Raw genomic sequence first — 12145 nt, 5'->3', positions numbered from 1 at the left:
GAGAAGGCAGCTCACCCCCATGTTCTCAAGGGGCAGTTAGAAATGGGGAATAAATGCTGGTCTTCCCAGTAATGTCCATTTCCCAAAGAATAACTAAAAATATTCTAATGTAAAATTATTGAAGTGATCAATAACTGATAATGGGAACAATCACTGAAGTGGCATTTTCCGGACTGGTTTCCATCAGGGTAACGTCAGAGAGAATAATTCTTTTGTTGTCTGTTCACCACCTTGCCTCATTGTTACTATTTTTATGTCCTCTTACAGAGGAAGGATCCAGTAAATGCCAAAACCGCCCACCGTGTTCAGAGAAAGACTATTTTCAAATCCACACCCAGTGTGACAGTGAGAAAAAGGTAGCTATATCTCACACTGTTGGCTCCGTAAATTTTAGGAATGTGTTTGTCGATCTTCTCAGCTATCTGAAATTTATCTCCAGCAATCATAGACTGACACTGAGAATCAAATCACTACAGATGCTGCCAGATGAAATATCATTGACCTGAAATGTTAACCTGTTTTCGTCACTCCCCAGATGCTGCCTGACCTGCTGAGTATTCCTACCGTTCTCTTTCGATTCATTTGCAGAAACCATGCTATGTTTCATAATGCTTCAAACTTTATCTAATACTTCAATATAGATGTTCAACTTGTATTGGGCAATGTGTGCACAGTCGATTATTATCTAAACAGAGCAGTAAACCTGCCTTTGTGGCTTTCCCGAGTAAACACACTGGTGTAGATGACTAATTCTTCCGCATAGTTTGCTGAAAGTGGCAGTGCAGGTTGAGAATGTTATTTGAGGAACAGGTGGGATCCTGAGTTGTATAAGAGGCATGGTGTGCAAGGACACAGAAGTCACAATGAACCTTTATAAAACACAACAGGGTACTGGTAATTAGTAAATGATAATTGGTTTATTAGTGTCACATGTACTGAGATACAGTGCAAAGGTTTGATTGGGTGCCATCCAGACAGATCATTCCATACATAAGTACATTGAGGTAGTTCAAAAGGCCAAACAATAACAGAATGCAGAATATAGTGTTACAGAGAAAGTGCAGTGCAGGCAGACAAAAAGGTTCAAGGGCCATGACGAGGTAGATTGAGAGATCAATAGTTCATCTTTTTCATATAAGAAGTCCTTTCAAGAGTCTTATAACAGTGGGGTAGAAGCTGTCCTTGAGCCTGGTGGTACGGGTTCTCAAGCCTTTGTATCTTCTGCCTGATAGGAGAGGGGAGAAGAGAGAATGTCCGGGGTGGAAGGGGTTCGTGATTATGTCGGCCGTTTTCCTGAGGCAGCGGGAAGTGTAGACGGAGTCAGTGGAGGGGAGGCTGGTTTTCGTGATGGACTGAGCTGTGTCTACAATTTCCTGCAGTCTTGGGAGAGCAGTTACCACTCCAGGCTGTGATGCATCCGGATAGGATGCTTTCTGTGGTGCATCTGGGCACTGTGTGTTAGGACAACTGTGAAGGCTTTGGATGGGGTCCAGAAGAGATTTACCGAAATGATTCCAGCGATGAGGGACTTTAGTTCTGTGAATAGATGGAGACACTGCGATGGGTCTTCTTGGAACAAAGGAGGGTGTGAGGGGATCTGATAGAGGGGTTTAAAGTCATGGCAGTTGTAGATGGAGAAACCCTTCCCAGTGGTGGACAGCTCAAGAACTGGGGGACGTGGAGTGAAGCTGATGTGCAAAAGGACCAAAATTGACATTGATGAAATTCTTTTTTTAAATAACAAGCGGTAGGGGTTGGACTGTATGGTCAGGGAGGGGAATGGTCTGGTCGTCTGGACAGATTCCATCGTGGGTTCACAAGGGAGATGGAGATGTATTGGAAAGAAATACATTTGCACGTTCAGGGCAGTGGTCCAGCTACATTGCTATTACGTAGTGCTAGTATAGACTCGATGGCCTGAATGGCCCCGTGTTGTCACCACTCTGTATCTCACTTCTCAGCTCAGTGGCCGATGTTGCTTCTAGGATGTTGCTGCTTATTTAGATTGCCCAGCATAGAAAGAAAGGAATCTGGCAGCATCATGTTTTTAAGCAGCTTGATGTGGAATAAATGTTTATCAGTTGATGAAGGTAGAGCAGGTGGAATAAAATGGTTGTTTTCTTGGTTGATGTGTGACATTGTCAGACCGATGCCTTGGAGTTGGAGTGCGCAATATGAGTCACTAGACCCAGATTATAACAGGGCAGTTCGGCTTAATCAGGAGCCCATGTGTGTAAGTGAGCAGAGAGGTTGTGGGCGAATGGGACTTGGTGTGAGTTAGCTCAGTGGGCCAACAGAGTTTTGGAAGACTTTGGGTACACTGAAGGGGTGTCGGAATGGGCAAAACTGGTATGACACAGGGATGGATGAGGGTTTCAGCTGCTGATCACCCGGGGCACTGGTGGAGTCGTCACCTGTGGCTTAAACAGACCAGCGTAAATTTAGTGTTTGAATCTTGGCCAATGAAAATTGTACTGAGTACCTGCCTCCACATGTTTCCCAATTAAAGGGCCTTGAAGTATCACAATATTATGCTTCAGAAATTTTGCAAAATTTAGGAGGGATGAGCAAATAAATGAGTGAAGTTGCAAATACAAAATACTGGTGGAAACTTGAAATGAAAGCAGGAAAAGTGGAAACACTCAGGTCAGGCAGCGTCTGTGGAGAGAGAAACAGAGTGAATGTTACAGTTCAATGACACTTCATCACAATTGGGAAAAGTCATGAAGTTGCACGTCTGGTTTTCCCTCATTAATCCTGTCTAACATGCTGAGGATTTCTAACGTCACCCCAAAGACGCGCTGTTTGGTAGGTTAATTGGCCCCTGAAAATTTCCCCTGGTGTGTCGGTGAATGGTGGAATCTGGTGGGAGTTGATGGGGATAAAAAGAGATTAGTGTGGTTGACTCTGAACTTCCTCTCCAGTTCAAGGGGAATTAGGGGTGGCTTGCCAGTGACATTCACACTCCAAATAAAATGTTGTAACCATTGCATGGCCTACTCCTTATAGCTCCTTCCCCTGGTGCTGCAGGAGGTCCCAACACCTGTCCTTTCACCTCTTCCCCTCTGACCATCCAGGGACCCAAACAGCCTTCCAGGTGAAGCAGGGATTCACTTGTGCTTTTTCCAGTCTGGTGTGCTGCGTTTGGTGTTTACAATGTGGTCTCCTCTACGTCGGAGAAATCAAACATAGTCCACAAGAGTGATCCTCAGCTTCCTATTGTTTGCTGCCCTCACTCTGAGCTCTCTGTCAGTGCCCTCCTGCACTGTTACAATGAGACCCAAAGCATCATGAGGAACAAGACCTCATCGTCCATCTGGGTACAATGCAGTCTGCAGGATTCGATGTAGAATTCTCCATCTTTAGATAACTCGCTCTTCCTTTCAGGTGCTATCAAAACTGGCCATTACCACCTCGGGTCAGAATGAGGCCTATCCTATCAGAATCAGGTTTATTATCACTGACTTGTATGGCGTGAGATGTGTTGTTTTGCAGCAGCAGTGCAGTGCAAAGACATAAAATTACTATAAATTACAAAAACAAATAGTGCAAAACAAAAGGAATAATGGAGTGGTATTCATGGGATCATGGACCGTTCAGAAATCTGATGGCAGAGGGGAAGAAGCTGTTCCTGAATCATTGTGTGGGTCTTCAGGCTCCTGTACCCCGTCCCCGATGGTAGTAATGAGAAGAGGGCATGTCCTTTTGGTCAGGTCCCACAGCCTTACCATCAACAACATATCACACACAAAGCTTGATTTCATCTCAAGATAGATAGATCGATATCTTTATTAGTCACATGTACATTGAAACACACAGTGAAATGCACCTTTTGCGTGTAGTGTTCTGGGAGCAGCCTGCAAGTGTCGCCACGCTTCCAGTGCCAACATAGCACGCCCACAACTTCCTAACCTGTACGTCTTTGGAATGTGGGAGGAAACCGGAGCACCTGGAGGAAACCCACGCAGACACGGGGAGAACATACAAACTCCTTAAAGACAGTAGTGGGAATTGAACCTGGATCACTGGCACTGTAATAGCATTACGCTAATCGCTATACTACCATGCCTTCCACTACCACATCAGGGCACGTGGTTTCACCCTATCAGAGATATTCCCTTTGTTCCACCCATCCCTGTCTCACCGTCTCTGCTACCAAGCTAACTTGTCTCTTTCCCAATTCTGATGGAAAGGGTTCCGGACCTGAAACATTGACTCTATTTCCCTTTCTGCAGATGCTGACTGACCTGCTGAGTGTTTCCAACGTTTTCTGTTTTATTTTGGATTTCCAGCATCTGTGGTATTTTGGTTTCTGGCTCTCACTGCTGCGTTGTTTGAGTAATGTACAGGGATACTGAACCCAGGAAATGACATGCCATAGCTTTCATAAGTCGTGGGATCGAGTTTAAGAGCCACGAAGTAATGATGCAGCTCTACAAAACTCTGGTTAGACCACACTTAGAGTACAGTGTCCAGTTCTGGTTGCCTCATCATAGGAAGGATGTGGAGGCATTGGAAAGGGTGCAGAGGAGATTTACCAGGATGCTGCCTGGATTAGAGAGTATGGATTATGAGAAGAGACTAAAGGATCTAGGGCTTATTGGAGAGAAGGAGGATGAGGGGAGACATGTTAGAGGTATACAAAATATTAAGAGGAATAGATAGAGTGGACAGCCAGCACCTCTTTCCCAGGGCACCAATGCTCAATACAAGAGGGCATGGCTTTAAGGTAATGGGTGGGAAGTTCAAGGGAGATGTTAGAGGGAGGTTTTTCACCCAGAGAGTGGTTGGGGCATGGAATGCGCTGCCTGGGGTGGTGGCAGAGGCTGATACGTTGGTCAAGTTTAAGAGATTGTTAGATAAGCATATGGAGGAATTTAAAATAGAGGGATATGTGGGAGGAAGGGGTTAGATAGGCTTAGGCGTGGTTTGAAGGTCGGCAAACATGGTGGGCCGAAGGGCCTGTATTGTGCTGTATTGTTCTATGGTTCTATAACTGTTTTGCAGACCCAAGTGATGTACAAGTGGATATCACCAAAGCTTTGCAGAGATGACATTCTGAAAGCAATCAAGCTCCCACCTTCTGGAGAGAAGCAGCCTTGTCCACCGTGTAATCCTGGCTTCTACAACAATGACACGTCAAGCTGTAGCCCCTGCCCTTCCACTACCTACTCTGACGGCATGAGTTGTAAGTTTGCTTCTCATCTTCATACATTTCTTTTTTTAGTTCTATACACATAACAAGGTGTGATGGTCCTGTTACTGTGCAGAGGGCTGGATTATCAATCTGGCCCTGAGTTCCCATCTCACTATGGCAGGGGTGGGAGGAATTAAAGCAGGTCAGAGGCTGGGAATCCTGCGGTGAGGGAGTTAGGAGGTGTGTTCAAGTCCCCAAAGCCTGTCCACCATCTACAAGGCTCAAGTCAGGAGTGTGAGGGAACGCTCTCCACTCGCCTGGGTGAGTGCAGCTTCAACAACACTCAAGAAGCTCCACACCATACAGCCCACTTGACAGGCACCCCATCCACACCCATTCACTCACTCCACCGCTGACACACAGTAGCAGCAGTTTGTACCATCTACAGGACGCACTGCAGCGACTCACCGAGACTCCTCAGACAGCACCTTCCAAACCCACCACCTCTACCAGCTAGAAGGACAAGGGAAGCAGGAGCACGGGGACCCCACCCCCTGGGAGTTGCCCTCCGAGCCACACACAGTCTTGACTTGGAAATATCTCGCCGTTCCTTCACCGTCACTGGGTCAAAGTCCTGGAACTCCCTCCCTGACGGCACTGTGGGTGCACCCACACCTCAGGGACTGCAGCAGTTCAAGAAGGCAGCTCACTGCCACCTTCTCAAGGGCAACTAGGGCGGGCAATTAACTGCTGGCTCAGCCTGTGAAGCTCACATTTAAAGAAATTAAAAGATATCTGGACTACGCAGCTGGTGTCAGTGGTGAACACAAAACTACTGGATTGCCATAAACCCCCTCCTGAGGATCTGCTAAGCTCTCTCAGCCAAGTCTGTAGGTGACTCTGTACATAGCAATGTCAATGAACACTCGGCCAATGTATCCCAGATTTAGCTCAAAGACCTGTAACATTTTTCATATCAACCTGTCACTGTGAATATAACAATCTCGAGCAGGGTGTTCACAGGTCAGCAGTACAGAACAATTCTTACAACTGAGCCAGCCCTTGGTCTAAATCAGAGTCTGCATTGGCTGTGTTTGGGTCACCTTGCTGTGAATAGAGTCCCTTACGTGACTCAAACCCGAACTTTTGCTTCTAACTGCCTCGGCTTAATGCCTCATTTGAAAGTGGGCACTTCTGGCAGTGCTGCACTCCTGCAGTACCGTGCTGGTGCATCGGTCTGGATGCCTGTGCACAAGTTCCTGGAGTGGCACTTGAACCCACCATCTTCTGTCTGAGGTGAGGATGCCAGAGCAGACTGTGTACCTGGGTGCATTAATAATTGCAGTAAGGGCAAAGAAGACCACAAATTATGAAAACAGGTGGTTTCTCTGTGTATTGAATATTATTTTTCTCAATTTCTCTCTAGCATGTAAGCAGTGCCCAGCTGGAACTGAACCTGTGTTGGGTTTTGAGTATAAATGGTGGAACACGCTGCCTTTTAATATGAAGACATCATGTTTCAACGTGGCTAACACTAAGTGTGATGGAATGAATGGTAAGCTTTCATCGGGGATGCTGTTCTCTGGCTCCTGCTTCACTGATTAAGCTCACACTTGGAACAGAATCAACTCAAAGTCAAGTTTATTGTCATGTGCATAGGTGCAGTGAAAAACTTGCAGCAGTGTCACAGGCACAGAGCATCGTATAAGTAGCATTCACAAGAAAAACAAATTATACCCAATTTTTAAAGAAAGAACACAGTTAGAACAAAGAAGTCCATTGTAGTACAAAGTGATCAAAGTGGTCCCAGTGTTGCTATACTGAGGTAGTGATTAGGGTTGTGCTGGTTGGTTCAAGAACCGAATGGTTGAAGGGAAGTAGCTGTCCCTGAACCTGGTGGTGTGGGACTTCAGGCTTCTGTACCTCCTGCCCGATGGGAGCTGTGAGATCTTGAGGTGAGGATCTTTGATGATGGATGTTGCCTTCTTGAGGCAGCGCCTCCTGTAAGCATTTGGTGAACAGTTTCCAAGGTTTTCAGAGAAACATTTCACATTTGAAAGCTGTGAAGCAAGTTATTTGGTTCTCAATATATCTTAGATTTTAAAAAAACGCTTGTTCACTGTTGCTTTAATCACCCCTTTTGAACTGTGTCTGTGGGGTCCCTGACTGCATTGTTCATACATTTGCTTTAGTTAGATGGAATGGAATTTAAATGAGCCTGTGAACTTGATAACAGCAATTTAGGTCCACTGACAATGCATTTATTGGATGTGGATTACACTGTTGACTGTTGCTCTGATTCAATTTATTACATAATGGGGTTTTAGTGAAAGTTTTTCTCATTGATTTATGTTTGTCCTTGAGAAATGAACGTGTACTTTTGTCACGGAATGTCAGCATGAAGTAGTTTTAAGTTGGCTATCGCACAGCGACACACAGACTGAAGCTTCGTTTATTCCTCTGACAATGTACCTTAATCCGAAATAGAGTGCACTTTCTGTGTAAATGTTGCCACTATCAATGTTAGGCATCTTCCTCCAGTGAGATTGAACAATAATACTGAACTGTGGCTAGCTTTATTCTGCAGAGCTGCAGACGTATTGGGAACTGGGGCTGAGATTACCAGGCTAATTTTGTTTTATGAGAACTTTGTGCTCATTGGAGAGAAAGTTGCTTTCCTGCAGATTATCCTGGCTGGATGTGAAGCAAGCTGCCAGAACTAAAAGACAGGATTAATCCTCAACAATGTTGAGCTATGAAAGCAAAGTGTAATCAGCTGAGAAACAGGAGTAGTGTGTTTTTTTAGGGCCTGGAGGGAAGTGTATAATGAAGTTCCCCACAGGTTGGATCTGGGACCACTGCTTTTTAAAATGTGTCAATGAGTTGGATTTGTGTGTACAGGGAATAAATTCCAAATGACACACAACTTGGAGATGCATTGAACTGAGAGGAACACTGTAATAGACTTTGAGGAGATCTCGGCAGGTTGGTAGAACGGGCAGATAGGACACAGGTGGAATTTAGTGCAGAGTGGGATGTTACATTTTGGTAGAAGAATGAGAGAAGGTGATATAAATAGAAAGGGTACAGGGACAGGTAGCTCTGGAGTTATGTGTGCATCATTCATTGGAAGTTGTAGGCCAGGTTGAGAAAGTGGTTAAAAAGGTATACAGGAGCCTGGGCTTTATCAATAGAGGCACTGACTAAAGAGGTCATGATGAACCTTTGTAAAACACTGGATTGGCCACAGCTGGAGTATTGTGGTTGAGCAAAACAAAACTCCGGCAATGTGGAAAGAAGGTGATTGACAAAAGAATCAAAAATGACAAGGAAAAGCTCGTTTATGCAGGGAGTGGTTAGGGTCTGGGGTGCATAACCAGGGGTAATAGTGGAAGCAGGTTTAAAGGGAGCTGGATAAATATGAGAGTGTGAATTGGGAGCAGGAGTAGGCCACTCGAGCCCCCGAGCCCACCCCACATTTAACAAGATTGAGGCGGATCTTGACTTCACATTATCATCCTCTCATGGTAACTGTTCGCCCACTTGCCAATATAAGGATATCTACCTCTGCCTGGAACACATTGAAAGGAACTACTTCCACTGCTTTTTGAGGAAGTGAATTTCAAGGACTTGCGGGATTCTGAGAGAAATGTTTTACATCATCTGTGTCTTAAGTGGGTGACCCGTTTACCTGGAAAGAATTAGCAGGGCTGTGAGGAGAGGGTAGGGGAGTGGCAGTAGCTGGATCGCTCTCTCATGGAACTGGGATGGACTCTTAGAGTCATACAGCACAGAAACAGGCCCTTCGGCCCAACTGGTCCATGCTAACCAAGGTACCCACCTAAGCCAGTCCCATTTGCCCACATTTGGCCCATATCCTTCTAAACTTTTCCTATCCATGTACCTGTCCAAGTGTCTTTTAAATGTTGTTCATGTACCTGGCTCATGCACTTCCTCTGGCAGCTCGTTCCATGCACACACCACCCTCTAGCGTGAAGAAGTTGCCCCTCAGGTCCCTTTCAAGTGTTTCCGCTCTCACCTTAAACCAATGCCCTCTAGTTTTGATTGCTTTTCCATGGGAAAAAGACCATGTACATTCACCCTATCTATGTCCCTCATGATTTTATACACCTCTGTAAGGTCACCCCTCAACCTCCTACACTCCGAGGCATAAAGTCCTAGATTGCCCAACCCCTCCCTATAAATCAGGCCCTAGAATCCTGGCAAGCCCTGACTCGATGGTCTGAGTGGTCTCACTCCACGTGGTAACCGCCCTGTGATTCTGTGAAGCCAAGTATTTTGCTGTGTTTAATTTGCCTACCATTAAGTTGCTGTTTCTTGTGTCTTTAGGGTGGGAGGTGGCTGGAGATCACATTCACAGTGGAATAGGCGGCTCCGACAATGACTACCTGATATTAAGTCTGCACATTCCCAGCTTCAGGTTTGGTTTTACTGATGTGATTTTAAAAAAAAGAAATTCAATGAAGATCTTGTGGCAGGTTAACTGGAAGTGTCTAATGCACGATCATCTGTTGTGTACAGCTCACCGATATCCACGTCGCAGACTGCTGGATCAGAGATTGGGAGGATCACGTTTGTCTTTGAGACTCAGTGTGCTGAAGCTTGTGAGCTGTACTTCATGGTGGTAGGTGTTTACAGTACGAGAGGCCCTTCGACTCATCGCATCCATGCTGTCTCACTGAGCGAGCCGCAGTGGTTTTCCTATTTCTTTCCATGTTATTCCTGTTACAAATATTTATCTATTTTTTTCATTGAAGTTAAATCTACGAAAGGATTTTTCACTGGTTTTGATCATTCCTATCAGTCCGCTGGATAAAAACTTCTTCTTGAAGCCACCAAAGGCATGGTTGCTAAATTTGGCCATGATAGATAGGAGCGTCAGTTGTGAAGAGGGTGTAAGAGGTTATCGATGGTGAGTGGCTAATGGAGTGTATAATATGGGAGAGTATGCCATTGTTCATAGAGTCTTGCAGCATGGAAACAGGCCCTTTGGCCCAACTCGTCCATGCCGACCAAGATGCCTATCTAAGCTAGTCCCATTTGCTCGCATTTGGCCCATATCCCTCTAAACCTTTCCTATCCATGTACCTGCCCAAGTGTCTTTTAAATGTTGTTATTGTACCTGCCTCAACCACTTCCTCTGGCAGCTCGTTCCACATACGGACTGCCCTCTGTGTGTAAAAAAAAAAGTTGCCTCTCAAGTTCCTATTAAATCTTTGCCCTCTCACCTTAAACCTGTGCCCCCTAGTTCTTGATTCCCCCACCCTGAGAAAAAGATGAGCGCATTCATCCTATCTATGCTCGTTATAATTTTATACATCTCTATAAAATCACCTCTCAGTCTCCTACGCTCCATGGAATAAAGTCCTAGCCCGTCCAACCTTTCCCCATAACTCAGACCCTCGAGTCCTGACAACATCCTCGTAAATCTGTTCTGCGTGCTTTCTAGCTTTATGGCACCTTTCCTATAGCAGGGTGACCAAAACTGAACACAATACTCCAAATGCGGCCTCACCTATGTCTTGTACAACTGCGACATAGCCTCCCAACTTCTGTACTCAGTGCCCTGACTGATGAAGGCCAGCGTGCCAAAACCTACTTTCTCCACCTTGTCTACCTGTGACGCCACTTTCAGGGACCACTTCCACTTGGTAAGAAAAATTTTAAAAAAGCATTTCATCTGAGTGGTGAGAACTTGCAGAGTTCTGCGATGCAGAGGGATCTAGGTGTCTTAGTGTGTGATTTACAAAAGGCCGGTATGTCGGACTTTCAGTAATCAGGAAGGCTCACAGAGCGTTACTATTTATTGTGAATGCAAACATAAGGAGGGTGTTGGTGAGGACATATGCAGAGTACTGTGCAGCGTATTGGTCTCCCTTATTTAGGGAAGAATGTTAATGCATTGGAAGCATTTGAGGAAGGTTTACTGGACCAATACCTGGAATGGATGGGTTGTCCATGTGCAATGGTTGGACAGGCCAGGATTAGAAGCTTAGAAGAGTGAGAGGGGATGATTAAGAGATCCAGTGGAGGTCGTGGTAGGGTGGATGTGGAGCGTGCTATGGGAGATCACTTGTCCTCCACATCCTGCAATACTCAGTCCACACGCTGGTTCCTTTCTCCACCGGTTTATCTGGGCAGGTGGAAAGAAGCCACTCATGGGTATAGTTCCAGGATGACTTAAAAATCACAACCAATAAAGAGAATAACTACCTGGGCCCCGTATCATCCAGTTCTGAAGTGGTACATGACAGAGGATCATCATCTTGACGAACCTACAGCAGTTAACTGTTACTTGACCAACCAGAGAGGAAACCTCTGCCCCTGGTCAGTATCCCATCATAACAAACCATCCCTTTGATTCAACCAATCAACATCTTCCTCCCGAAGATCATTTGTTTGGAACGAGCCTGTCTCCCTTTATTTCCTTCAGCTATTTCATTGTGTCCTTTACCTATTTCATTGTCTGTCCCTGTGGAGCCAACGGGTTGATCAGCACCTTCCTGTACACTTCCATCTGCTTGATGTACTTCCTAGTGACCCGTAACCCTTAATTGGCATAGATGTTACTGCAAGGACTCCTGCACCAGTCATGACTTTGTTATCTTTAAAGGACGTTCCAGTGGGCTGTTTGTTCTCATTTACCCTGCTCAGCCTGATAACCCATTTACAGAAACCAGGTCTGACTTGTTCCGTAGGGCAGGGGCATTTGTTCTTTCATATCTGTTAGCAGCTGTAAAGTTGGACCCCTGCAAGGGGATGTTAAGACGAGCACCTGACTCACCGTGTTGTGGAAGTGCCGATGAATGGGGTTAGTGGAGATGGGTCGCTGATGGTCAGCATGGATGTGTTGGGCCAAAGGGCCTCTTCCTGCGCTGTATAACTGCGTGTGTCTGAGCTTATTATCTGCAGGGATTTACATCATGTGATGTGTGCCCAGTTCTTTCCTGTGGGATTTTGGAAGCCAATTTGAAAATCTAATTGAGA

At 45.5% G+C, this 12145-nt stretch overlaps 1 protein-coding gene across 1 annotated transcript in view; it reads left to right on the top strand.

Moving 5' to 3' along the window:
• The window catches only part of elapor2b (endosome-lysosome associated apoptosis and autophagy regulator family member 2b), a 107857-nt gene that overhangs the window by 65585 nt on the left and 30127 nt on the right, over window positions 1-12145 (top strand). The window contains exons 8-12 of the mRNA XM_052034256.1: window positions 268-356; window positions 5008-5188; window positions 6564-6692; window positions 9488-9578; window positions 9680-9782. Of these exons, the coding sequence (XP_051890216.1) occupies window positions 268-356; window positions 5008-5188; window positions 6564-6692; window positions 9488-9578; window positions 9680-9782 (593 nt within the window). The remainder of the gene's footprint in view (window positions 1-267; window positions 357-5007; window positions 5189-6563; window positions 6693-9487; window positions 9579-9679; window positions 9783-12145) is intronic.

Source organism: Pristis pectinata, chromosome 19, assembly GCF_009764475.1.
Source record: "Pristis pectinata isolate sPriPec2 chromosome 19, sPriPec2.1.pri, whole genome shotgun sequence".
In the NCBI taxonomy this organism is placed as follows: domain Eukaryota; kingdom Metazoa; phylum Chordata; class Chondrichthyes; order Rhinopristiformes; family Pristidae; genus Pristis; species Pristis pectinata.
This window is presented reverse-complemented; position numbering and strand designations above follow the sequence as displayed.